The 27,173-nt window shown below is 56.1% G+C and overlaps 6 protein-coding genes across 6 annotated transcripts; 2 read left to right on the plus strand and 4 right to left on the minus strand.

Annotated features, from left to right (window-relative positions):
- Positions 1-4,908: 4,908 nt before the first annotated feature.
- Positions 4,909-6,536, minus strand: IWS1 (Transcription factor iws1; the record flags this gene model as incomplete). Its single annotated transcript, XM_066778143.1, has 3 exons — positions 4,909-5,164; positions 5,273-5,751; positions 5,817-6,536. The coding sequence occupies 3 exons, from the start codon at positions 6,534-6,536 to the stop codon at positions 4,909-4,911; spliced, it is 1,455 nt and encodes a 484-aa protein (XP_066632238.1).
- A 1,031-nt stretch (positions 6,537-7,567) lies between these two features.
- On the minus strand, positions 7,568-8,937 carry NUP57 (Nucleoporin nup57; the record flags this gene model as incomplete). Its single annotated transcript, XM_066778144.1, has 4 exons — positions 7,568-7,684; positions 7,754-8,433; positions 8,496-8,775; positions 8,827-8,937. The coding sequence occupies 4 exons, from the start codon at positions 8,935-8,937 to the stop codon at positions 7,568-7,570; spliced, it is 1,188 nt and encodes a 395-aa protein (XP_066632239.1).
- Positions 8,938-9,315: 378 nt separating this feature from the next.
- NdufA8 (ndufa8, NADH-ubiquinone oxidoreductase complex I 19kd subunit) lies at positions 9,316-10,067 on the plus strand (the record flags this gene model as incomplete). The annotated part of the gene is made up of 4 exons (XM_066778145.1): positions 9,316-9,335; positions 9,430-9,657; positions 9,747-9,879; positions 9,972-10,067. The coding sequence occupies 4 exons, from the start codon at positions 9,316-9,318 to the stop codon at positions 10,065-10,067; spliced, it is 477 nt and encodes a 158-aa protein (XP_066632240.1).
- A 1,054-nt stretch (positions 10,068-11,121) lies between these two features.
- TYE7 (Ty-mediated expression protein) lies at positions 11,122-12,343 on the minus strand (the record flags this gene model as incomplete). Its single annotated transcript, XM_066778146.1, has 2 exons — positions 11,122-12,210; positions 12,335-12,343. The coding sequence occupies 2 exons, from the start codon at positions 12,341-12,343 to the stop codon at positions 11,122-11,124; spliced, it is 1,098 nt and encodes a 365-aa protein (XP_066632241.1).
- A 6,631-nt stretch (positions 12,344-18,974) lies between these two features.
- SLS55_006718 (uncharacterized protein) lies at positions 18,975-21,468 on the minus strand (the record flags this gene model as incomplete). The annotated part of the gene is made up of 3 exons (XM_066778147.1): positions 18,975-19,816; positions 19,909-20,107; positions 20,158-21,468. 3 exons carry the CDS (start codon positions 21,466-21,468, stop codon positions 18,975-18,977), a joined length of 2,352 nt encoding a protein of 783 aa, XP_066632242.1.
- A 788-nt stretch (positions 21,469-22,256) lies between these two features.
- On the plus strand, positions 22,257-23,830 carry SLS55_006719 (uncharacterized protein; the record flags this gene model as incomplete). The annotated part of the gene is made up of 4 exons (XM_066778148.1): positions 22,257-22,631; positions 22,654-23,044; positions 23,093-23,721; positions 23,795-23,830. The coding sequence occupies 4 exons, from the start codon at positions 22,257-22,259 to the stop codon at positions 23,828-23,830; spliced, it is 1,431 nt and encodes a 476-aa protein (XP_066632243.1).
- Positions 23,831-27,173: the final 3,343 nt, after the last annotated feature.

Genomic DNA, 27,173 nt, shown 5'->3' on the forward strand with positions numbered 1-27,173 from the left:
AGCTCTGCCTTTGGGCAACGTAATCCCCCACAACCTCCTGCAGCGGCAAAAGCCTTTTTCAGTCATCCGTCTCCCCGCAGACCCGGTTGCCGGGTCTTGTACCTCTCGCACCTTCGTCTAGTGCGAGACGGTGGCTGTAGGTAGGTCGATCAATTGACGATAAAATCGCGTACATTAAGCACACCTCTGGGTCGTGAATGCGCACGAGTGTCTCTCCAACGGCTCCCTCCGCATCCCCACAACGTTCCCCGGACACCTGCATGTTGTAGCCTGCGGCAGAGGACAGTCTCAACGCCCCGTGGTCATTGCTTAAGCGGGCAAGCCATGTTCTTCTGCTTGTCTTAGACAGATGGTCGTCTGCTGCCGTTATCTGCTTCACCAGATCTGGGGCAGCCGGTGCCACTGGTCAACCATCAGCTGCCTCGTCTTCATCTCATCTCCATCGCCAAAGCAAACCCGGGATTTCGTTGCTTACCTGCGGCCACCTGCATTGACTGCGCAGCTGACTAGGTTTTCCAGCATCCGCGCCTTTTGACTGCGGCACACTGCAGAGCAGATCGAGATAAGGGCCAGATTGACTTCTCAGATGCACTCGACAGATCGCAAATGCAGGTCAAAAGTTTCATCTCCACACTATCCGCGCTTATGACATCTCTCACCCGGATCAAGCGGAATAAGTGTTTGCGCGTCTACCGTCGGTTCTGTCCGCAATAACCACTACCGATCATCCGCAGTTCTCCATGTTCCGGCCCTATGTCGACACTGAATACACAGCTTCCCGCGCGGATCACAAAACAATTAGTATGCAACGGGGGCCCGACGCACGGCGTGAGTTTAAACGAGCAAGAGCGTGGTGGTACAGCGGCGTGTGGCCGCACACCTCTCGAACCCATCCACGGCGCGCGCATACATAGATGCGCATGCAGACGCGGGCTCTAGATCGGCTCTCTCAAGCGTTTCCTCTAGCCAGGAACCGCGGTTGCGGTTAGGGTGGGGATGCCACAAACAGTGCATATCCATGCTTGCACCCGCAGCAGCTTGGGAAGGGGGGGCCAGATGAAGCGTGGTGTGCAGGCCTGCATATGCCGTGCGTCTGCGTGCCGCTCCACCTCGCCCCTGTCTCGCCGTGCTTATAGATGTTGCTGCTTGCATGCGATGCGCGCGCGCACGTCAAAAGGATGTGCGCGCTCACGTATGTACGTATGGATCCGGGACGCTGGGGCCAAGAAGATGGTGAGAGGGCTCGAGGGGGTGGGACGGCTCGAAGCAGGTTTTTTTCTCAGTGGTAGGTGGTAGTTGACGGCTTCGTGCATGGCGGGTAGGGGAGCATTCCTGGAAACCGAGGGGCAAAAGCTGCCCGCTTTGCCCTGTTCGGGGCTCACTCACTTCCACTTCAAGGTCAAGGCTCTCCCAGTTGCAGGTTCAGGGTTTCGCATTCGACCAGGTGCTCTGACGAAAGTTGCTGCACTTTGCACTTTCGCCTTTTGCCCAGAGAGAGAAGCGCTTGGCGGCTGCCTTGTCCGCCGTCCCACCACCATGCTCCTCGTCTTCGTCAAGAAAAGCCTTGTAGGATCGCAGGCTCCAACAAACCGGTGGTCCAGCCCCGGCGGCCAGCCAGGCCGGACAGCCACCCAGCCAACCAGCTCGTCAGCCCAATCAATCCATTCGACTCATCTTTGCTGACCGGCGGCTTTGCGTTGGCTGCTTCCGCTGCTGCCTCCCGCCCCAATAATCTGTAAAAAACCACCTCCACCTCTCACAGCCCGACGCAACTCATGCATCCTTGTCGTGGCTGTGCACACCTACTCCTCCGTCCAACGGCAACAGTGGACGAGGCTAGCCGGCTAGACCCGCCCGTCAACCATGATTCCAAATGCCGAAACGGCAGACAAACCCGTCATTTCCATGGTTTGGTCCCGCCTCCCTCCCCCGTGCTTTTTCGTCCGCTTGGCTGGCCTAATAATAATTGACCACGCTCGAATTACCCGGAAATTGGGCGTGCTGGGGCGGGTCCCAAGGATATCCTGAAACAAACATGCAACGGTTGCGGACAGGGGTCCGACTCAATCAGACCGAGGTACTTGTATGTGCGCGTGGTGAGATTGTCCGTCATTCGTCCAGTTTTCTTCCCGGGGTCCTTATTGGAGGCCGCGTCCCGGGGTTACATTGGACCCTACATACCCTTGTAGGCGGGTTCCACGGGAGTGTGTTGCAATCTACCTACTAGGAAATCGGAGCGACAATCTGAATGTTGAGAGAAAGAGAGAGTACCACGAACACCTTCGCGTTGGTTTGCGCTGCCCAAACGGTGAAGGGTGGAGCGTCTCTTGGGAACAAGTTGGAGAGGATGAATGCCTTTTGGTGGTTCCATGTGGTCTGGACTGCTGTCTGAGCTTCGCACACAGCCTTTTTGTCTCACTCCGAGGCAGGGCATGTGCGTTTACGTGCGAACAGCGTATACGAAAAACAGGGCCGTGATCGATTACAAGACGGAGTTCACCGTGTATGTATAGGTGTATAGTCACGCCTGTGTGGAGTCGGTCTGTTGGGGTGGTTGTGAGTCACCTCCCCTCGCAATGCACGAGTATGACCACTTCCAATCAGAACGAAATATGCGTACAGCTCCTTCGTGCAGCCGATGGCTAGCGTGGATCTGTTTTTTGCTCATGTCATGCGTAGTTGAAGCTATCGTCCGGACGAGAATGTCGAATTAAAAACTCTACATACACGTCCGGATAATGGCTTCAACTACCTACGTATTGGTTTTTTTTTTTTTCCTAAGAACGAGCTGGGGCATAGTTACGCCATGTTCTGCTATTCTTCGCGCTAGCCATCGGCTGCGAGAGGGGGCTGTATCATAGAAAGAAAAGCTCTGCACTCCTCCACAAGACCAGAGTCGGTAGAGTGGGCAACATCTACAATGACATCTTTCCCTCGCCCCTGATCCGTCGGCAACGCGCAGACAACGCGACTATCCATTCCCTCAGCTCCCCCGGAACTACCCACCAATCGGCTAGGGACATACAGACTTGCATACTGCCGCTGCTTTCAGACTGTCCATCTGATCATGGTCTTGTACTCGATCCAACCAATGGCGGGCCGATATGAGGAGCAGAGCATCGGCAACGGCACCCGAGGAAAGACAATCCCATGCGGGCTCGTCGTCTATACAATGAACCTGCAACTGACAGGTGCATATTGACGTCATAAGCTCTGCCTGGGGGGCTCGGATTCAGATTCAGATTCAGATTCAGATTCAAAGAAGGAACCATCCAGTCCACGGCGAACGCCTCCGAAACCATCAAGGGAAACCGTAGAAAATCGCAATAATCCCCCTATGTACGTACTCTCCCATCATCCCGCAAAAGCAACCAACTCCCTAGAGCATTCCCGCCGCCGCCACCATCACCACCTCTACTCGGGAGAGCTCGAATACCCACGAGTCTCCGACCGCCACCATCCCTCCCCATCGTACTCTTTCTTCCCTCTCACTCTCCCAATTCAGCCTCAACCCCCCAGATAAAAGGCAAAACAACAAAAAGCAACGCAAAGCCACACACAACAAGCCACAACAACAACAACAAGAAGAAGAAGAAGAAAAGAACCACCACCACCAAAACCAACCAACCCCCCCGGCAAGCCACTCCCGACCGCATGCGTGCATCCACCATCCATCGGATGCCCCCGGTCCCCGCATGCATTGCATGCATGAACCAAGCAAATCCACATTCCCATGGCGCTCGCTGACATGCATTCCACGATGATGATGCCCACGCGGCACCCACTCTAACCTTCTCCCTTGCTTCGTCTACCGGATGGGGGCGGCTTTTTTTTTTTTTTTTTTTCGTGGCGCTTGCATTTGCATGGCATGGCATGGCATGGCATTGCATTTTCTTCTTTTTCTTCTTCTGCTTCTTCTTCTTCTTCTTTCCTCACGCCGCGGCGCCGCCCCGCCCCGTACCATACCTGCCGGGATCTTGTGTATTGTTCCCACCCATCCCGGCTGCTCTCTCGGGAATCGCGAAAGCGGGGCAAAAAGCAAGGTAGCCAAGGTTCGGGAAAAAGGCCACGATGCTCAGGAGGAAGAAAGCGTGGGGAAGAAAAAAAAAGGTAAATGTTATGTTTCGGTCGGCGATAGGTCGATAGGTAGGTAGGTAGATAGGTAGATGTAGAAAAATCTTCATTCGTGACTGCCAATCGCCCCTACTACCTCATGAAACCCCCCCAACCACCTCCTCGCGTCGGGGCTTGCTTGTCCTTGTACGTACGTACGTACTTTTCTTCCCCCGTCCCCCACCCCCAAATGCCAACAATGATAGCCCAGCAAACCAAATCAAAGCTATCCAAAGTATGATATATTACAAGGTATCGATTTTCTTTTTCTTGTTCCGTTTAAACCACCTACCTCTTTGTTGTGACCTTATTCTCTTCGACCGGGGATAGTGCTCGGGGGATCCGGGATTCGGGACTTGGGGTGAAACGACAACGCCAATGAAATATCTTCGAGGGTAGTGGTGGGCGGGGCGCGAGAATGAGAGAGAGACCGACCAACCGACGCTCCCAAGAAAAGGGGGAGGGGAAGAAAGATGATCGAGGAGAAAAAAAAAAAGATCGGGAGACGGCACTCGCCTACCCTACTCGCCCCCCGCCTCCAACCACCGGAATGTGTGGTTCGTTCGAAAACCGCTTTTTCCCGAGACATAAACACGTCGAATAGTCTCCAGTAGTTCCCCATCCCCATCCCATCCCATCCCATTCAATCCCCGAAAGATGCAGCAAACCCCCCTGCTGCAAGAAGAAATGAAGACGCCTCGATTGCCCCCACAGCTCCACGGAAAAAGAAAAAAATCGTCCAGAAAGACGTAAAAATCGAATTGGTGCTCAAATACACACAACCAACCAAACCGCTCAGCCACCACCGCCACGCTTGCCGCCGGCGCGGCCCAGCTTGAGGCGGCGTGCGGCGTCCGTCTGGCTGACGCTCTTGACGGGGGCCGCGTTGGCGACGACGTTGCTGCGGGGCGCGACCGTGTACGTGCGCAGCTGGCCCTCCTGGCGGGCGCGGTTCATGAAGCTCGGGGGCGCCAGCGCCTTTGCGCGGCGTTCGGCGGCTGCTTGCTGCGAGGCGGCCGCCTTGGATGCGGCGGTGCGGTCGGGGAGGCGCCTGTAAGTAGTAGTAGTAGTGTCAGTTGTCTGTCTTTGCCCTTCTTTGTTTGATTGAAGCCGTTGGGGGGAAGGAAGGAAGGAATAAAAGGGCCGGAACGGAACGTACATGGGATCGTAGTGGGCTTCGGCGACCTCCTTCTTGCGGTAGTCGTCGGTCCGCTTGAGGATCGGACGCGTCCACTCTCCGATCAGCTTCTCCGCCTGCCTCTTCATGGTGCCCTCGACTCGGGGGCTCTTGGTGTAGAAGTTGATGACCTTGCCGATGCCGCTGGCGACGAGCGAGTCTTTCGTGATGGGGAGCTTGCCCAGCACCGTGAAGAGCTCGCGCTGGATGTTGTACGCCGGCATGCTTCCGTCGTTGAGGGGCTCGAGGAAGAACCGCACGGCTTGTAGGAGATTGATGTCCGGATCGACAAGGTTGTTCTGGAGGTTGTTGCGGTTGAGCAGAGCCACAACCTCAGGAAGCAGCTTCAATTTGTGGATAGCAGGCTCGCCACGCTCACGGCCTTCGTTGTCAGCTTGCGCAGCTTCCGTCATGCGACGGCGCATGTCCTCAATCTCCGCATCGGCCTGGGCTTCAAGGTCCTTTCCGCACAGTTAGCTCGAACGACCACGCCGGCATGGAGAGAAAAAAGACAGCAAAAACTCACAATGCCCTGCTGCTTCCTCGACTTCTTCTTGCCGCCCTTCAGCGCCTCGTCCATCTTCGCATCCAGCGCCTTCCTCCGCCTCTCGCTCGGCGTCAAGTTCTCCCAATCCTCCTCCAACGGCTCCGGCCTGCTCCTCGGCGCGCGCCTCGACTTGCGCTCGCCGAGCACCGCGCCGCCACCGCCACCATCCTCCGCGCCGCTCAAGCCCCCCGCATCGCCGTCCTCGCCCCTCCTCTTCCGACTCTTCTTCGGCTTGTCGCGCCTGCCCTCCCTCTTCTTCTTCTTCTTGCCACCGCCGGCCCCCTCGCCGCCCGCCTCGGCGTCGCCCGCCGCGCGCTTGCGCTTGTGCACACCGATCAAATTCACGTTGCTCTCGTCAACGGCAATGGCGGGATGGTCCTCGAGCGCCACGGCGTTGGGGTCGAACTCCTCGAACTGCGCCTCGTCCAGGTCCGACAGGTCCGATTCCGCGTCCGACAAGGGACCGTCGGCGTCGGCGGCGGGGTCGTCGTTGTTGTCGCCCTTGTCCTCCGCGTCGGCCTCGCCCTCTCCCTGGCCCGCCTCCGTCAGCTCCATGTCCTGCGTCGGTGCTGCTGTTGATGGGTTCGGCGTCGAGTGCTCCTCGTCGATCTCGGGCCGCACCGGCTCGCCCGGGTCGAGGCCCGCCTCCGGCAGCGTGCTGGGGTCGGGCGGCGAGTTTGTGATTTCCGGATCCTCCATCGTTCGCGGGGTTTTGCTGGCGGTGGTGGTTGCTGTCTTGGTTTTGTTTGTTCCTTTTTTTTCCCGCGCGCGGTCGTCGTCGTAGTTTTGGCGTGACGGAAGAAAAAACACCCGGAGTGACGTAAACGGTGGCAGACACGAAGCTTCCGATGAAGCGAGCGTTTGGTGGATTGGTGGCGTTGGGCTTTGTGTGTGTTGGATGATGGGTGGTTGCGGTGGTTGTTGAAGTCGAAAGGGCGAGCAGCCGCGGCGCGCCAGTGTCGCGCGCCAAGACTTGGCCCGACGAGAGATTTCATTCAGCAGCTTTCGCCGCAAAGCTCCGACATCATCATCATCCACCCAACCCACCTGCTCACCACCCCCACCATTTCCGCCTTGTACCACAAATATGTTCGGAGGTCCGTGAACGTCAAAACTGCTGCCCCGAAGCCGAATGTCAGCTGAATTGTGCAGGACCGCCCCCGCCGCCTAGCAAGGAAGAGCTGCGTGAGCAAGAGCTGATTGCCAGCGCTACTCTCGCCAGCAGCTTATTTACCTGCGCCCTCCTCTACCTCTGTAAGCACCAAAATACCTGTTCGTCTTGATTCGCACGATGCTGACTCGCGATTCCTCGTAGCTCCCTTCGCCGTTGACTACGCCGGCCGCTTCTTCTAAAAGGCTTGACAGCTACGTCATATACACACCAGAACAATGAAAGGCTAGACTGTATGAAACAGCCCGCACGGGCATCACTTGCGGCATTGGCGTTTAGAGGGGGTCAATCTCCAAGTACTTGTACATTTTCTCAATGGGCTCGGCATGAAGCGCGGCCTGTGTATTATTTGAGAAGAACCGCCTGGGTTACGAGCTTGATGCGCGCCTGAGAAACGCCTTGCCATACCCCCGGTCTTTTTGTATAGCATCATGTTCCCCACCGTAGAAACACACTTGCGTGGTATCTCGTTGCAAAAAAGGCGTGAGCCCTTCCATCCAAAATGCCGAACCACTCTCCAATGCAAACCCACGCATTAATTTGCCGACTGCCTCGCAAATCATCTACCACTGCCCGAGACCGGCTTGTTCGACTCATGCCAATCCTTCCACTCCTTGGTGACGCGGATGAGCTCCTCGCGTAGGTGGGCAAGCTGCTTGTCGAAATCGCCTAGAACCTGCGCAAAATTGTGAGTGGAATGAAATCAGAAAGGGCGCAGCGGGTGACAAAATAATTGGAGACCAACCTTCCTGATCGCCTTGACATGCTCCTCATCCAGCTGCTCGCCCTCGGGCTTGCCCGCAGTCTTGCCAATCTTCTCGAGATCCTCCTGCATCTCCCTAGCGCGGGCCCTCACGGCGCTCATGCGGGCCCAAACCTCCTCCTGGCGGCCGTTGAGCATGGGATCGAACGCCTTCTTCTCGAGCTCCATCAGCTTCTTGCGCAGCTCCTCCTCGCGCGGGTCCATGGCGTAGCCGCGGTTGCGCAGGATCTGCGCCTTGGTCGCCAGCGCGAGGCAGCGCTTGGTGAGGGCAATGTGCTTGCGCTTGGCCTCGGTCGTGCGCACCGTGATCTCCAGGTCGTGCTTCTGCAGCATCTCCGTCAGGCTGTTGTTCATCTCGTGCAGCCGGGTCTGCAGCGCCTCGACCGCCTTGGCCTGCGTCTCCAGCCGGCCCGCCACCGCGCGGAAGCCGCGGCCGAGCACCGGGATCGCGCCCTCGTTGGGCTTCTTCGAGAGCGCCTCCTCCCACGCTTTTGGGTCGTCGTCCGCCGGCGCGACGTAGTAGGGCACGTACTGCGGGTCCACCTGGTTGTAGAAGTAGTGCTGGAAGACCGTGGCGCGCTGCTCCGGCATCCACTTGGAGATGAGATCGGCCATCTGCTCGGGGATGGACTTTTGGTCTGGCACAGAGATGAAGCCGAAGGCTTGCGGTAAGTATCAGAGGAATCGCGGGAAAGGTTGGGAGCGTCAACGAGCCAGAACTTACGGGCTGGAGGCGGCGGGGTCCAGACATTTGTCGAGGTCGAGGCGTTCAGCTGGCCCGGGTGCTGAGCCTGGGGAAGAGGGTTTCCGAAGACGGTGGAGCCACCGTAGAAGTTGCTGTTGGTCGACTGAGAGGGTTGGACTCCGAATGCGCCAGTGGTGGCAGGCTTGTTCATGCTTCCGCCGAAAAAGCCGGTGTTTTGTTGTTGCTGGGGCTGTTGTTGTTGTTGTTGCTGCGGCTGCTGCTGGTTGGTAGAGTTGCCGAAAAGGCTGCTTCCCAAGCTCTGTGTAACATGTTAGACACGATGTTTTGGGGATTGGAGTGGTTTGTTTACCGGCTGCGGCTGGGTGATTGAGCCAAACATGGACTTGTTCTGTGTGCTGCCGCCAAAGGAGGAGCCGCCGAATGGGTTGGCATTATTCGAGGAGCTGCCAAACAACGACATTGCTGCGTGCGTCTAAGGAGAAGAGCGCGCGACGGGCGGGCAATGGAGGATAAAATGTGCGTGAAGGACGGGCGAGGGCAGCGCGCGGGTGCTGACACGGGAGACAAAGGCGCCGTGGGCGTGGGCGCGACAAAGAGCGAAGGTCGATGGAAGCGGCGACACAGCTCGGGACGGGACGGCGGGGGTGGGGAAAATTAGCGGTGTTTGTGCATGGCGTTGCGGGTGATGTTGACCTTGGGCGTGAAGGTTCGCGTGGTGCTCAAGCTCGTCGCGCCGGCCGTCGGTAAAAGCCGGGGTCGCGCCGAGCTCAGGTCGACGTTCCGCTCCAATAACCTGACCTCCATTCCGCATTACCCAGATACCCACCCCTCCGCCAACATGGCCGCCCGCGAAGCCAGGTGAGCTGGTCCCGGATTCATGTCGCCATTGTCCCTCCCGCTCCGTCCGCGGCCCATTGGCCCTCTGCAGCCGGGCTGACCTTGCGCTCCGCAGATTCAACCAGCAGGTGCTGGTCGACACCACCCCGCTGCCCGACCACATCCCCAAGGTCAAGGAGATCGGTTCCAGCTCTGCCCCGCTTCTGTCCGCCTCTTTCTTCATCGGCGCCCGCTGCAAGCCCTACAATGACGACTACATGATGTGCAAGACCGAGGCCCACGGCACCGGCGAGATGGACTGCATGAAGGAGGGCCGGAAGGTGACCAGATGCGCCACCAGCGTGTAAGCGACCCGAGACGAGCAGGACCGGATTCGAGCAGCTCTGAGGATGGCTGGCTGGACGCCCGGGGCTGACGAGCATCGTGCAACAGGCTGGAGGACATCAACAAGCACTGCCTCAAGGAGTTCCGCTTCCACTGGCAGTGCCTCGAGCAAAACAACCAGCAGCTCTGGCAATGCCGCCGGCCCGAGCGCTCGCTGAACAAGTGTGTCTTCGACAACTTGGTGCGTTTCTCCATCGGCGCGCATCCCCGCGTTGGCCCGGATACGACTGCACCCTTGCATCATCTGAGCACTGTTGCTGACAAGCCGTGCAGAAGCTGGAGAAGACGATTCCCGGCACGCCCCAGGGCGAGACGCCAGTCCACCTGCGCAAGAAGCAGATCTACGGACACAGTGCGACGCTTATGTAAAATTATTAGAAGGAATGCAGGCTCCTGGTTACATGTCAACATATCTCCTTCTGTTGCGGTCCGTCGGCTGGATGGATGATTTCTCAAGCGCGCATTTGGATTTCCACCAGGTCGGACCTACTAACATAGCATTGATGTCAAGGACTCGTGACGCAACCGCAGGGGCTCGGCAAGCGAGAGTCCCAAGGCACGGGAGGGCTTGGTCTGTCAGTGCCTCGGTGCCCCAACTGCTATAAATTACTATGTAAAGCTTGTGTTTAGCTTACCAGTGTCCGACGACCCCATCGACATTGTCTTGTACTGCACGGCTTCTCTAATCCGAAGCTTTGGTGAACTGTCTCGAAGGGATCAATCATTGAAGCAAGCCCGTCAGCATAATATCTATTGTATGTCAATCTTTCTTGTGAGACAAGGTTCTATAATGAGGCCGTAGAAAGGAAAAGCATAATAACGAGCGCTGACGTCTCATAGTCTTTCCGGTTCGCGCACATGGATGGCCCAGAGCATCGACCACGGCGTTCGTGTAATGTACCCAAAACTCCCTGCGAGAGCGTCTCCTTTGGACAAATCTGTTTCACCTGCAGCAGTTCGTTCCCGCATCGCACGCGTAGCACAGAGATCTCGCAGACACACAGAATTCCGGCCGTCGTGAATCCGCAGAACCTATATTCCCCCCCGTTTGTCCCAGGCGTCCCGCCTCTTATCAACCTGTACGAATATAACTCAGCAGGAGGCTGAAGCCACACTCGACGACCCATTTCGACCGGAGAGACACCTCGATACGTAAGAGCACCGCTTCTCGTTAATCCTCGGCGGGGTGTGGGGGGGGGGGGGGTCCTGCAAAGTGTTCAGCGGAGACAAAAGGGGGGGTAAAAGAGGGCACCAGCAAAGCAGCCGACCGAAGCAAGCAAGCAAGCAAGCAAGCAAGCAAGCCCGCTCACCAAAGTAAGGTATGTACAACCAAATCTGGCTGGGGAAGGAAGGAACAGAAACAAAACTCACCACCCAGAACCCCCCACCACCACCACCACCACCATCGTCGTCGCCCTCGCCCTCACCCGAGCCCCTCCCCCGCCCCCTCCCCATACGCCTCAAACATGTCCGCCCCCACCCCCCTCCACAACCCGACCTCCCTCCTCAACGCCTCCACCTCCCCCCTCAACTCCGCCGCCTCGCGCTCCGCCCCCTCCCTCCGCCCCCTCTCCTCCGCCACCTCCGCTTCCAACCGGTGAATGTACTCGATGGCGCGCGAGATGATGCCGGCCTTGGTCGGGCGCTGCGGGGGGCGCGCGACGCCCTCGCTGCCACCGACGCCCTCGTGCTGCAGGAACGCGGGCATGGACGACGCGTTGTTGTTGTCCGAATCGTTGGCGTCGGCGTTGATGGCGGTGTTGGTGCCGTACGGCGGCGTGTTGGGGAGCCCCGGGATGGCGGCCCCGAGTCGTCGGAACATGGCTTTGATCCCCTCGCGGTACTTTTTCTCGACCGCTTTGTGCGGGACCCGCGCGGAGGGCGAGGAGAGGGAAACTTCGATCTTGTGGGCGGGGAGGGTGGGCTGGGTGCCACCGCGTCCGCTGCTGCTGCTGCCTCCCCCGCCGCCGCCGCCGCCGCCGCCGCCATGGTCGGGCTGTTGTCTCTCCTCCGCCGGCGGAGGGGGTTGGTGGTGGAGGAAAGTGGGGGTGGAGAGGGCGGTGGTGGTTGCGGTGGTGGAGGCGGTGGTATTGGGTAGGGTGGCGTCGGAGAAGCTGCTGCGGCTGCTCTGGTAGTGGTGGTGATGGCGGGAGCTGCTGTGCGTCGGGCGGTGGTAGGGGTGCTGGCTCGCAGAGGGTGTCGTCGAGCCGCTCGTCGCGGCCGAGCCGGGGCGCTGTTGCTGCTGCTGGGAGTGTGTGCTGCGGCGGCGGTCGGCGCGAGTAGAGGTAGTAGTGGCTTTGCCGCTCTTCTTGGGCTGCGGGACGGATTGTTGCGTGCTACTACTGCTAGTCTCGATGGCGGCCGGGCGCTGGCGTTGGCTCCGTCTCTTGTTCGAGTGCGATTGCTCGCCGGGATTGGGCTGGTCGGGCGGGTGTTGGTGGTGATGGGGCGGCTGGGGGTGATGGGGGGCAGGGTGCGGGTTGATTGCGGTGGAGGCAATCTCAGCGTCGAGCTGGGAGTTTTTCTGGGGAGTCGGCGTCAGTAGTCCATCAGCTTGTTGGATGGGGGTGGTACCTCTTGCAAGGACTGCCAATTGGTCATTGGGACATCTGGAGAGGCAGTCTCAGCAGCCACACCTTGATCATCGAGCCAAGTACTTCCCCAGCGAAAGTCAATGTCGAAGCCGTGGGAGTTGGCCAGGGGAAGGTGCGGGAAGGGGTGGTGGTGCCAGTCGTCGGGGAACCATTGGTCGTCGGGATTGGGGTCGCGGTCCATGGCTGGTCGCTAATGTGTCATGGCCATTCGGGGGAGGGTGGACGCGTGGGAGCGACCCAAAGCTGATATTCCCCATTCTCCCGTATACTGCATAAATCCTCATTGGGTCGCGAGACGATCGCACCGCCACAGCCCGGGCACATCACCCCAGGTCCTATGACCCAGTGATGCACGCAACCGTCGCGTGAGAAGTCGCCGGGCCGGGCCCTTCCTGTATCGGCAGGACCCTGAAAAGGCACATGAGCGCGCGCCGTCATAGTGAGCCGTTCGAGGGCCCGGGTTCGCTTAGCTATCCGGGCTGGGAAAGAGCGGGCAGGGCTGAGCCACAGCCGGGGGGGCGATCAGGCCGTCCGGGGTCCTGCTGGGTCGCGCTGCACTCCACACTCCCAAATTTCCCGGATACGTCGCGCGCGTGGCTCCCGCGTGTCTGCCGACCTCCCAAGCTCTTTCGCAGATGCAACAGCGTGGGAGATCTGCCCCCGAACGGGCGCCTTTTAACGGCCGTTGTGGCCAGATCTCTCGCTTCTGTGCTCCGGGATCCTCCCACATCACGAGATCTCAAGCCACACCGGGCGGGAACGGGCGAATATGTGCACATCTTAACTCGATGCCGGCCGTAATCCAGATGTCCGTAATCCCAGATGTCCGTCCTCACCCGGCTTCTTCAGTCACGCCGTTACTTACTCATCCCTGATGACGTAAGCCCCTTCGAAATGTGGCGAGATCTTTCTGAATATTTCTTTTATTTCTTCGCCCGCCCACCACCCTCGACTGCATTGTTTTACACAGAGTGAATCGCCGATGGACTGCGTGTCCGTCTCTCAACCCTCCAGCATCCCCTCAGCTGACGCCCTTGAATTTCGGAGCCGGCCGCTTTGGTGTTCTGATTGTCTGAAGCTGAAATCAAGGCTGATCCGAGTTTCCAGCACTGATTCGTATTCGCGAGCGGCTCGCTGAAAGACTAAAAAATAACAGCCAGCTCTGTCGAATTGTTTATTGCGGAAGAAACGACACACCGACACAGGAGCAATATATTCGGTCGCTACTAAGATGTTCGCCGAGCAATTGGCCAGAGCTTGACAGCATTGTCTGGTTATATTCCAGAGCTGAGAGGCGCACACAATATTCAACGACTTCATCACTGGTGGTGGAATGACAGCTTCCAGACTGGGCAATTTACGAGTGGATCATAACAGTCCGAACTCGGAATAAAAAACGGGTAATGGAACGATGGAGATCTGCCAGGATCCACCCATCACAAGGTCATGCCCCCCAGGATGCAAGTATGAGCTGAGGAATCAGGCAACCCGCTGTAGCTAAGAAAAGCTTGTTGATGGCCCAGAGATCGCCGTCATCTGCGGCTTCCCGCATACTCGGGTCCTGCCATGACCCAAAAGGGTAAGCTGATGGCGTGTTTACTCTCGTGCTCATCGAGGACCGGTATATGGGCATGACTTCATCTGTACACAGGTCCTCGTCGACACTTGCACTCCCTGCAAAGCCCTCACTCCCTTGTCTTCTTCTGTCCTCCGCGCACACTCCCCTTCGTCGCGTTGAAGAGACCGATCAGCCAACAAGGACGTTATCCGCCAACCATGACGCAACACTTCATCATACTCATGTTGCGGAACTGCAGCATATACAATAACTGCTGATCTCCAAGAACCCCGAGCAATGCTGAAGTCTGGTATGCTTCATCGCACAGGTTCTCCAGAGCGCGCAACGACAGGCAAGTCATATGCATGAGCCAACCAACGGCTCCAAGGACACACAGTCGGTATTGTCGCGTTACGCTTCCAAAGTACTCGAGATGACAACCGATCGAGGAGCTGACGAAAGCTTGTTGATGAGGCACGTCTGTTCAAGAAGGACCTGAAGCTTTTGTATCCGTGAGATATTCGCCCACTTCACAACGGTGAGCTCATGTGGCCAGAAGCGCACGGGGATTGCCATGCACTGCATGGTCCCAGGAGCGTTCATGGACGCAAGTTGTATGCATGTGATGTAGGCATGTGCGGCTTCACGGTTGTATGGAGGTCGCGTGTCTTTCGCCTTTCCACTGCGAAGCCCGTGCTGCCCAGTTGCGATGCGTACGATTTAAAGCCACGCCAGCCTGATGGGTTTGAGTCTGCGTGAACACACAAGCAGATTCAGTGGTTTCTGGAAATGATACCACTGATTGAAGATAATGATGAGAAGCCACTGGGCGCTGGCTTGTCATCTCACATAACTTTCCCTGGTAAATCCATACGAGCCCAAAACCGAATTCCCATGCTGCCCTGGGGCTGCTTGGGCAGAAGCATATGATGATGCTAAACACCAGCACAACACAGTGCCGCCGCCCACCATTATTTCTCAGTGATTTACGTAAATCAGCCCTGTCGTAATCCGCAGTAAATGGAAGGCGTAAGTAGTTTGAACACTGCCAAAAGCGCGCCAGTAAGCTTTCCAAACTCCCCATTATGATTTCTCAATCTTGAGACTCCGAAGTCGTCCATTGCCAACCTGGAAACTGTGACAAGACTTGAAACGTGGACTTTGCAGCCCGGTTCTTCACGGCCTCCGAGCGTGTGACGCGGAGCCGTCATGTGTCAGGGCTAATGATCAAGGCTTTACTTCTCCAACAGCGCTATCCTGATTCTCTCCGGCTCAGTGGTTTCGAACGAAGAGCACTTGACTTCAATCAAGGAAAGCCAGTATCAAAAGACTGGCTGTCGGCCTTTGCGTCGTCGTTGTAGAGCCCAATCAGTGATCCACAACTACACATAGTTGTCACCGCCTCCAGCTTCCCAGAGGACAACAATGATTACATTCACGAAGTAACGCCACTGCAAAATGAAGTATATGTATGTCACCACCACCTGTGTCAACCACTACTACCACCTCAGCACCGTTACCTGAACCTATACCCTTTCTATCGATATATATATGGTAAGCCGTCCTCGAAACCCCCCCTTAAGAAGCCGCATGGTCAATTGACTATTACTTCCACCCCTTACCCTACCACCGCATCACCTCGTGACCACAACAATTAGCTGCTTGTGCACAAGCGAAGGCATCATCTGTCGGTGTCACACGGTAGCGGAGTGAAAATCGGCGGTTATAAGCAGAGGTCTGTGGAACTATTTACTACACAAATGAATTCCTTTCAGCTTTGATGCAGTTCGAAGGAAACAAGACTCACTTTTTCCGCTCCCGCCTCCGTGGATTAAGCATTCTGAGCTGAGCCAAAACTCTCCATCTATTTCTACACAATAAGCAGTGGTTAATGCATTGGTCCAGTACGTAGAAATGCTGGTGTTCATCAGTGTTTATTGAGCACAGGCTCATGCATCATCATTTCCTGTGAGCGCCAGTGGAGCCATGGTGGATATCGCCGAGGTCATTCTCTTGTGCTTGGTAAATACCAAAGTTTGTGTTACAATGGTGAGTCTACGATCATGGCCGGCACCAGTGATTGGTCTCATATCGGAGAGCGATGTGAAGCTTCCACTATGCGTGACCAGTATCGACGCAGCGTAGTGGTATAAACAAGCGCATTTTGACTTACAAAGTGGTACGACCAATCTTTCCCCTCTCACATGATAGCTTCAGCAGCATAATGATGGTGGAGATACACAAATATTCCTCCAAATTGGGATGTTTGTGTACAAGAACGTGGCAAAGGAATAGCCCCATACGCTCGGAACGGAGTCATTTTGGACTTTGCAAAAACTCAATCCCAACATAGCCTGCTACTTCATTTTGGACGGATTCAATGAGCCTTTGGCTGTACTTGCTCTCGTGGACGTGAGGGATCGAGCTTTGCCGGGCGATCAGCGCTTTCCACCTGCACGCGGCCAACGTGTACGTCACTTCCCCGAAATGTCACGGCGGCCGAAAACTGAGATTCATACGATGACCCGCTGCTAGATGTCCGGACATCGGATCGTCTCGTCGTTAGGGAACGCGCTTGACTTGCTTCCATCAGCGCCGTCACATGGCTGTGGGGCAAACGCCAGGCGCAGGGACGAAGTGACTTCAATCGTGATATAAATCCGAGCATCACAGTTCTGCCTACCAAATCAACGTGCAAGGCGCATAGCCTCACAACTGAATGACAACTCAGAAAACTGTTACAATCTCCTTCATAACTGGTCGTCTCCCCTTGCCACCGGGCAGATTCCAGACGTCATTCCCCGCATATGTATTCCACTCCTCATCATCTATACGTACTGCTGCATCAAATCATCAGTTTCGAAAGCTTTTCAGCATTGTGTACAGATACTGGCGCTGGACTCGTCATAAACTTGGATTGCCGGAACTGCGATGGATCAGACAGCCCCGACGACTTACCCCTAGAGGAGTGGATCACATCCATCCTCTACGACGAGAGCAGTACTCCGCGTCGATAAATTGGTAAGAACTTCAGCGCAGGATATCAGCTTCTCAAACTACGATAGAGATACCTCTGTTTTGTAGGTGTGTGAAAAGGCAAAGGCCCGCTTTCTCCGCACTCACGACGAAACACGGTGATCCGAACATCACAACCACCAACTCTCCGGGTAAAAGCACGCACATTGGCCAAGCGGAATCCATTCATATCAACAACCAACAAACTTGTCTCTCCGCCGCGCCTCATCCGGACAACGGAGGAGAACGGGGTGCCACGAAAGAAAAAAAGCCGATCCACTCCACCAAGAAGAAAAACCCCCCCTTTTCCGCCACCCGCAGTCCACCCGTCCAACCTCCAAAAGCCTGCACAACCAGTTAGCACAGCACCACCCGGGTACCCCTCACCGCGAACAACCCACTTACCATCCTTCCAAGATTGACCAAAAAGATTAATTCCCCGTCCTAGCACACCTGGTAATAACACTACACCCGCGCGTGTACGCGTTGGCGGGGGTGCCCGGCTTGAGGCAGTTGTCGGGCTGGCCGGGGATCTTGCGCGAGCAGGGGACCGTGTTGCGGCGCAGCGCGTCGTACGAGATGAACTGGACGTGCTGGGCCGACGCGCTGCCCGCGGCGAGGCCGAGCGTGCAGGCGAGGAGGGTGAGGTCGAGACGCATTTTTGGGTTTTTGGATTCTTTGGTTTCTTTTTTTGGGTTTGGTGGTTGGTGTGAGGGGAGGTGGTTTGATTGCTGGTGGGCGTTGTGGGTTGGTGGTGGAGTGGGGATGAGGTGGGTTTGTGGGGGTTTTTATAGCTGGTGTTGGGTGGGCTTGGGAGGAGGGAGGGTGTGTGGGTGTGGCAGATGCCGTGGTGTGCGCGAGTGGTGAAGGTTGGCGCTAGATGCTGCCGCGGTGTTCGAGAACACGAGATGGGTGGGTTAGTCTCTGGGCGGCGGCGGTGGTAGTAGTAGTGGTGGTGGTTGGGGCGGATGTAGGTTGCGGCTTGCGATTCAGTTGCTCTCTGTCCGCGTTCACGTACCTACTCCATAGACGAAAACATTGACATTGCGTTGGATCACTGCAAGCTTGACCTACCATTGCTACTAGCATCGAGTGAGTGTCAAATGGACGCAGTTGCTGAGATGGAAAATACTGTAGAGGCCGAGCAACACTGCAACACTGCAACTGCTCAGATGTTTTGGTGAACCCCGCTAATAGTCAGTTTAAGGTTTGACACATCTGCATCGTACGTTCAGCATTCGTATTGCGCACCGCGGCTGCGAGCTAATCTCGTGGCTCACCGTTGAGCCGCACCCTCGCGTTGTCGAATGTGGCTATCAGATACGAAGGCTAAGTGGTTTAGTCAAACCTTCGCTGGCGCTAGGGCGTATAGCGAAACTCAGGGTAAAAGGGCGGCAATCTGCTGGGCTTCATACGCAAATGACACGAGCGAATGTTCAGTGTGCCGACCTCGGTAACAACGTTCGGTGGATGGTGCTCGCTGCAAGAAGCCGCAGGCTGTCGTTGTCGTCGTCGTCGTCAGGTGCCGACATGGGATACTTGCCGCACTTGGCTAGAGCGCAAAGCTAATGCATCAACCCCTCTCCATATTAGTCCGAGCTAGGCGGTGAAGTAGCACTTCCACCACACCGTAACTACGACTCGCTAACACCCCGTCGCAATGTCCCGTCAGCTGCCACATACACACCGAGACGATGCAGTAACATGCCCCGGTTACGTCTCCGACGGGCTTGGTGCCACATATGCCGCCCTTCAGGCCAGCAGCGCACAGTCGTCAATGCTCTCTTGCCTCACCGCCAGCTTCGCTTTCAAACGGACGACGACGACGACGAATCCCACGAATCAACGCCGATGCTCATGGTTCTTCAGATTCATTGCAGAACTGCAGCCTTGCATTTGTACATACGATGGCGCCGGGAAAGGCGGAGAGCAGCGAGACATGATGCAGCTTCGAACAACCAAGGAACAGAACAAGCAGACGTTACCAAAAGAGAATTGCGCCAAAATCCGAAAGAGAACTAACTGAACGAGGGGAACTGGACATACGAGAGAAAACACAAGGTGACAGAGCCCGAACTGCGCCTCGAAACCTAATTAAGAAAAGCAAATTCAGCGAATGGCGTTCTGCCGTGCCATATCATCGTCCTTGATCTGATCATGCACCTCATCAAGGTACTGATCAAATTTTCCCGAGACCCTGATTGAGTGGTCCAGGTGTTTGGTGGTCAACGTTTCCTTCTTGAAGAGCGCCAGCTGGCGGGCGGTGGTAATGGCGTTGCGGATCTGACGGCCGTTCATCTCGTATTTGGCAAGCTTCTTGATGCTGGCGAGTATGGTGTCAATGTCGACATCTTCCCCGAGTGAGTCAAGCCGATGGACGAAGTTCTTCCAGATCTGTTTGCGTTGAGATGACGTGAGATTGGGGTAGTGCAGAGCGAGCTGGATGCGGGATTTGAAAGCCTCGTCAAAGGTTCCCACACGGTTGCTTGTGAGGATGAGGATGCCATCGTAGTATTCCAACGTGCGAAGGAATACGGAAACGAGGGCGTTGCGGGACAAATCTGAAAGAGTGCGTTGTTCGAGGAAGACGTCGGCTTCATCCAGCAAGACGACACAATCACAAATTTTCCCCAGATGAAACACTTTTTGGAGGTACTTCTCGACCTCCCGAGGCTCTGTCCCGATGTCACCGCATGTGACGCGATATAGGGGCTTCTTCGCAATCTCGGCTACGCTTTCCGCGGTCAATGTCTTCCCAGTGCCAGGTCCGCCGTGCAGGAGAATGATCAAGCCATTCCCTTTGCCTCGAACCATATCTGTTGCTTTGTCTGCGGTGATTTTGTTGTTGACCAGTGCATTGATCAGCTCCTTGCTTTCCTCATCAATGGCAAGGCTTTCGAAAGCTTCGGTATCCCATTCAAGTTGATTGATGTTGTCGACTTGGAGGTTCACTGAATATTTATCAGAACTCGATATGTTCTACACTCGTACCACGGCTGAAGAGGCCATTGACAAGTTGTGTCCATAATCGAACAAGACTTACCCCATTTTTTCTCCTGCATTTCAAACCCGTAGATACTTGCTGGTACCAGGTAAACAAAAGTCCCATCATCTGGTGGCTCTTCACGATCAAAGGTGGTGTTGTCCAGCGTGGGGCGTCCCGAGGACACCCCAGAAGCCGCAAAAATGCCTCCATGCATGTTGTGGTAAGTGCGAACATCGATGACAAAACGAGTGTCATCCTGCGACTTGTCAGCTGGTGATATTTAACCATTTGTCAGACCACACTCACATAAGTCGTCTCTTTGTTCATGTCCAATCCAGTATACGAGACGTATGCAGATTTCCGGCATGCCCAAAACTTGCGGCCTCGCGCTTCCAGAGTTTGGGCGACGTGCGGATCTGCATATTCCAGAGGATAGAAATCCAGAGATGATATCCTCCTTGGCGTATCCTCGACGTTGATTTTGAGACGTTTGTCTGATGCCTTGAACTTGCCATCGAAAGCCAAGCTCATGGCATTGGCGCTCCAGGACGTCCCGGCCACATTGCGGAAGAAGGTTTTTTGAAGATAGCCGATGTCATTGCCGTTTTCACGGGCAACAAGGACACTCTCTGGACCCGACAAGTATTTGGCGTACTTGCTACTGACCAAGCCGTTCTCGAAGAGGCTCTCGGCATCTTGGTATTCATCCCTGAAATGATGTCCGACAAATCGCATCAGTAGATTGAGACGTGACTTTTCATTGCTCGCCTCCATCGCTGAGATCTTCTCCCAGATCAAAGTCTGGAAATGGTAGAAGAAGACTTCCGCATTCTCAAGAGAGCGCTGGTCCTGGGGGAAATGGTCGTATACTGGAGAATCTACGTCCGACCACACATCTGAATGGCCGTCGTTCTCTCTCCCACCTTCGGGATCACAGGATTGCTTCAAAACTTTTTCCGTTTGGATCAGGTTGCTCCACGCCATAGCAAGAATCTCACACAAGAACTGTATCGAGACGTACAAGGGTCGGGTCGTGGTCTCTGACGGTATTTGGAATGGCTCTTCGGCATTTCCGTCTTCATGCTGGTCGGCAGTGTGTTTTCGGTGGCGAGTACCAAAGGGGTCATCGTAGTTCAAGATGACTACGAAAGATACTCCTCCGAGTTTTTGTTTCTCTAGGAAGATTTCGAAGTTGAAAATAGGCTCCCGGCTTTCCAGACTCCAGTTGCCGTTCTGGATTTGTTTCCACTGTGGCGCGTCGAAGTAGAAGGTGGTTTGAAGCCTATGAACCATGATCCACGGATTGGAAGAAGATTCTACAGGCTTTCCAACTTCGGGACGGACTCGCATCTGCAGAAGCAGGTTTTCTTTCTTGAGCGTTTCAAGCTCATGTAGCAATGACTCAACCGTTAGCTGAGACTCAGGGGTCTTGTGCAATAGATCTCTAGAGTCGTCTGGTGGTGATCCGTTTTCAGGAGAGTGTTGTCCAACCGCAGGAAGAGATGGCTCCCTGATCTGAGACAGAGGCGTAGCTCTGTATTTCCGCTTGCGAAGGTTCGTAACATCTGCCTGGGTCGCACTGAGCATAGACAGGCCTTGCAAGCCACCTCGCTCCATGCTAGTATTGGTAAAGCCCGGTGGTTCTTTCAAAAAGTCAGTCAGTAGTTCTGAGACATACGATGGTGTCCATACTTTTGTCAAAACTGTGTTCGCGTCCGCTACGCACTTCAGCAACTGTTGACGGGCGGGCAAAATTTTCTAGCGTCTTTCGTTTCTTCGTGTTTTGTGATTCTTCCATAGAAGCTGCACTGAGAAGATACTTTTCGTGCTCATCATATCCGCCCGTGTAGTCCTGAGAGATTGTGAGGTCAGTTTCTGGAGTGGCTTCCGTTTCCACAGTCGACGGTAATTCCTGTCTACTCTCCTCTGCTGGGATTTCTGGATATCGTATTCCTGGCGCAGGCATCGTCATGTAACGTCTTAACCGCGGAGATAGTGGCATTAGTCCATCCGAAATGTGACTATGTCTTTGTTCAAATCCTGCTATATATTCTGCTCGATCTCTTGCTCGATCTCGATCCCGATACATGGTTAGAAGGTCGAAAACGGAGCAACCGATCTGTCAAGCGAGCAAGGTGTTTACCATCAGACCGTACTGTTTCTCGCGCTGGTATGCACCGTACCTATAGCCGCGTAGCTGCTCCTGCTAGTGCTATGAGTCGAGATGAATGAGTGTGTGGCAAGGCAGGACAGGTTGAAGTTCAGCTCAAGACGCGAGGCCGGGGCGGGGGTCTGCCGGCTGAGGTGGCGGAGCGACGTGACACAAACCGCCCCCGCCTGAGTAAGCGCTCAGCCTCGTCGTTGCTATCTCAGAGATCGAGTTTCTCTGTCGCTTTTCTCTTAAAATGTCATCTCAAGCCGACAAAGACGCAAACATCTCCGAAGTCATGGAGCCAAGCCCACATGTTTCTGCAGCCCCAACCAAGGGTGCGTCGCGCGATGCATACAACAAGGCTGTCGAGCTTCTTCAAAAGAAACATTCCGGTAATTGGGCGAGACAGAGCTTACTGAAGAGCATGTACAATATTGAAGATGTCCTGGAAACGGTTACAGAAGCACAGTCGAAATATGCCCAAAAGACCGAGGGATCCAGAGTCCGCAAGTGGCTAGGAGGCCTCTCGACCAGAATCATGTATTACGGCCAAATAATTGACGTCATGGCCCAACACCATCCGGAATACGTCTCTTTGGCTTGGGGAACCCTAAAATTCCTCTTCGTGGTAAGCATGAGCGTGCCTGCAGAAAGATGTTGAGGCTAACGACGCGAAGCTTGTCCTGAACCACGAGGAAACGACAGCGGAGCTGGCCAAGGCTGTGTCCAGGATTGCAGATGCCCTGCCCAGGGTCAAATTGCAGCTCCTGACTTTCGAGACGAGCTGGATGAAAGATGCAGCGGAATCGCTGTATGTCGAGGTCATCAACTTCCTGATGCGAAGCCTGGAATGGTACGAAGCAAGCCCGTGGAAGCACGCTTGGAATGCCTTCAAGAATCCGTACAAACTTCGCTTCCAAGATCTCCGGGACAAAATAGACGAGAAATCGCGTAGGATGGACGAAATGGCGAACACCCTGTCTCATATGAAGATCAATGAAATCCATCAGGTTGTCATGCGGCTGGAGGGCATGGTCAGCGGTAAGTGAATGACTGCAACTATTGTGCGGATGACTAACAGATATGCAGCTCATCACCTCGTATACCAAGCCCGCTTCACCGGTCTGGGGCAGAGTATCCATGAAGTCCAAGTAGCTCAGATCCTGGATGCCACCAAACACTCACAGTTTCCAAATCCTCTCGAGAGCCTCAGGTTCTGCCAGGCCGTCCGCAAAAGGCGCGTGGGACAACCTGGACTGAACCAAGCCACACTCTTGCCGAGACTCCAGGAATGGTCTGCAGCGTCGTCGTCATCGATCATCACCATTGCAGGTGCAGGGCCGACGCGCTTCCAGACCAAAGACCTCGCCACCGAGATGGTGGACCGCATCCAGGCTGCCGACAAACCCGTCATTTGGGCACTGAAAGGCCGTCAAAGCCCGTCCACAAATGAGTTGGCGCACATCGATCTGCTGAAGCAGCTGACAAGCCAGGTTGTACAGCTGAACAGCAAGCGCATGGTTTCACATGTGTCGGCCAACTTCAACGCACCCCGCGTCGCCAGCGCTCAGAGCGAAACGGATTGGCTGGATGTCTTGAGAGAGGGGCTGACCGGGCTTTCAGAGGTGTACCTTATCGTGGACATGGAGATACTCGGTCAGCCTTCCGAGGAGAACGCCGATTCCTGGCTTGAATTCTTCCAGCTGCTTGAGACACTGGTGAATAGCGTTCAAGGCGTTGCGGTGAGGGTGGCGGTCCTTAGTTTCAGGCAGGACTTTATTCGCTCCATAGGCACAGAATTCCCTTCTGTTTCGCTGGTATCGCTGAGGAGCACGAATACACGAGGAGCGGCAGGCGGGGTGAAGAGACCTCAGCCATGGGGTAAACGGGAGGACAAAAGGATGCCGTTTGTTTGATGGAGGATCTCCTGCTGAAGGTGCGGATGCCTGCAAAAGCGAAGAAGATAGGGCAGGGGCTGTTGAGAGATTCGGAATAAAGGAAGGCGCGACAATTGGGTAGTGACGAACAGAGTTTGACACCTTTCCGCAACCAGCATCGCTCAACGGCAACTACTTTTCTCCTCGCTCCGCCGCACTTCAATTCTCCACACCTCTACACCAAAGTGATGGCGGTCAACGAACCTCTATGAAATCTCGCCATGCAGCATTTCAGATGTAACGGACGCCTGCGGCATTAGCTCCCGTGACACATCAGCATAGACGCAGACTGTCTACCGAGAACCACAACATGCGAAGGAAGGGAAACAGACGATACTATCGAATCGATGCTGCAATTTTTCTCATGCTATGATGCAGTTTTCTGTCCTGAAGCGCACCTGTTGCGCGTTTTGCGCGTTCGTTGCGTGCTCGGTCCGCGCTCGTTCCGCTGTCGTTGCGCTTTAGTTGCGCGCTTACCCTGCGTGCACATCAACACTCTACTTGCGCTCTCCTTGCGTCCTCATCCAAACACCGCCTCGAAGCTTAATCTAGGAAGCTGATCCTTCGTCGTATATGCCTCCTCCAAGGCTCCAGAGTAAGCATGTGGCGATCAGTGCGGAAACCCGTGGTATATATTCGACTTCACTTCTCCACTGGCAGATAGAATCACCAACCCTCAGTCCACTGCATTGCTCATCTTCAGCCAATTGCCAGAAAACGTAAGTGTTTTACGAACAGAGGATTTTCCAAGCCTTTCGGCTTCTTCACGTAGCTGACATCTCATCTCTCTTCAGGCTCACCCGTCACTCCGTCCCACAAACACTTCACAAGATGCCGCGAATCTCGACGCTCATATGTCTGTTGGCATCTGCACTCCTACCGCTGCATACAAACGCAGCTACTGCCGACACAACAACCCCAAACAAAAACCTAACAGGTTTCCCCCCCGTGAGTCCCCCATCCCCCCCATCTCCCCACCACCCCCCTAACCCACCACCACCAACCCCAGTGCGACGCCCTCATCCACGCCGGCCTGCGCGACCGCCTCCTCCTCCCCACCTCCCCCTCCTACGAGGCCCGGATCGAAACGTGGTGGGCGCTCAACACGCGCCTGCGGCCATGGTGCCTCATCCAACCACACACGACGGCCGAAGTCTCGACCGCGCTGACCGCCCTCCTCAACACCTCCACCAACACCACCACCAAATACAGCGCCGGCGCCGGCGACTGGCACATCGCCATCCGCGCGGGCGGCCACAGCGCCAACCCGCGCGCCAACAACATCGACGCCGGCGTAACCATCGACCTAGGCGCGCTCAACGCAACCACGTACGACAGCGCGACGAACGTCGCCAGCATCGGCCCGGGCGGAAGGTGGAAGGACGTGTACGCGGCGCTGCGCGAGGGCTGGGGGGTCGCGGTGGCGGGCGGGCGCGACGGCGGGGTGGGCGTGGGCGGGTTCCTGCTGGGGGGCGGGCTGACGTACTTCATGGGGCGTCGGGGATTCGCCTGCGACGGCGTGCGGGGGTTCGAGGTGGTGCTGGCGAACGGCAGCGTCGTCGAAGCGACCCGCGACAACGAGCACGGCGACCTGTGGCGCGCGCTGAAGGGGGGCGGCGGGCAGTTCGGCGTCGTGACGCGGTTCGACGTCGACGCGGTGCCGGACCGGGACCTGGCGTACGGGATCCGCTTCATGGACGCCGCCGCGCACGCAAAGGCGCTGGTCGACGTTCTGGTCGACTTCACCGACCGCTACGAGGAGGGCAGCGCCGATGCCCTCGTGGCGTTTTTCACGTACAACGCCTCGATCAACGCGGGAGCGCCCGTCGCCGCCGCCATCCACGTCAACACCGACGGCGAGCGCGACTCTCCCAGCTTCGCGGGGCTGAACCGCATCCCTTCCCTGCAGCCCGACTCGACGCGTGCCATGCCCCTCGCCGACGCGGCCTCGGAATCGCAGCTCTCGTCGGGAACGTGGTCAGTACCACTCCCTCCCTTATACCCACCCACCCACACTGACGCGCCACACCCCGATCAGGAACGCCGGCGCCACGCTCTCCTTCAAAAACGACGCCCGCATCCTCTCGCACGCCCTCGCCCTGCACTCCCAGCTCACCGCCTCCCTCAGCGCCTCCCTCGCCCCGGCATCCTTCCAATCCACCGTCTTCCTCCAGCCCCTCCCCGCCTTCCTCGGCGCCATCAGCGCCCGCACCGGCGGCAACGTCCTCGGCCTCCCGGACGCGTCCCACCAACAAAATTCAACTCCGAACGCCATCATCTGGACCGGCGCCGTCGCCGTGACCACGGGCCCGCGGGACCTCGCGGTCGCGCGGACGGCGTTGATGGGCATGGCGCGGGAGCTGCGGGATTACGCCGAGGGCCTGGGCGGCGGGGATGGGTTCGTGTATATGAATTATGCGGATGCGGCGCAGGATCCGTTGGGCGGTTATGGGGCGGGGAGTGTGGCGTTGCTGAGGGATGTGGCGGCGAGGTATGATCCGGCGGGGGCGTTTCAGACGAGGGTGCCGGGCGGGTTCAAGGTGTCGCGGGTGGTGGGTGTGTAGGTAGGGGCTGCTGTCTTCGGAAACGGGGGGTGTGGGGCGGTGGAGGGAGGGAGGGAGGGGGGTTGGATGCTGGCTGCCTGGCTGAAGTTATGTCGGACGCCGCAGTCACGTATTTTATTGTTTCTGCGGTGCTATATGTAATCACCAACGTCAGCATCGGTGACTTGTATAGGCAATTTACTACAAATATATCAGCCGTAGGCGGCCAGAGCAGAGGTCACACTGCATAATCGTGTTGATTCTCTTCATCTTCCGCGCTTCCATGCATGTAGTATTCCTGACGAGAACACTTCGGTTTGCACCTGCGTCAGAACACGACACTTGCAAAACTTAAAGACGATTGTGCCTTTATTGCACAACGCTTTTGACTTAAAGGTGAAGGTATAAGTCTCCATCCATTAAATATCAACTAAACCATTCCTCCGACATTGCCCCATGAGAATCAGAATGCGAAAAAGAACCCAAGCATTCCCGCTCCTCACGCCTTCGCAGACGGCCGTTCGCGTCGCCCGTGAGAAGGAATGCAATAGTCAAGAAACTGGTGTCCACCACACTACCCGTAAGTGATTGCGAACCATGATGAAAAGGTCATTATACACTCACCACTGACCAAATCGGGAGAGTTACCCACCAAAATATACTGACCATGGATCGCATATCAAAGGAGCA

This window comes from Diplodia seriata (genome assembly GCF_021436955.1).
Source record: "Diplodia seriata strain FDS-637 chromosome Unknown scaffold_6, whole genome shotgun sequence".
Classification (NCBI taxonomy): Eukaryota; Fungi; Ascomycota; class Dothideomycetes; order Botryosphaeriales; family Botryosphaeriaceae; genus Diplodia; species Diplodia seriata.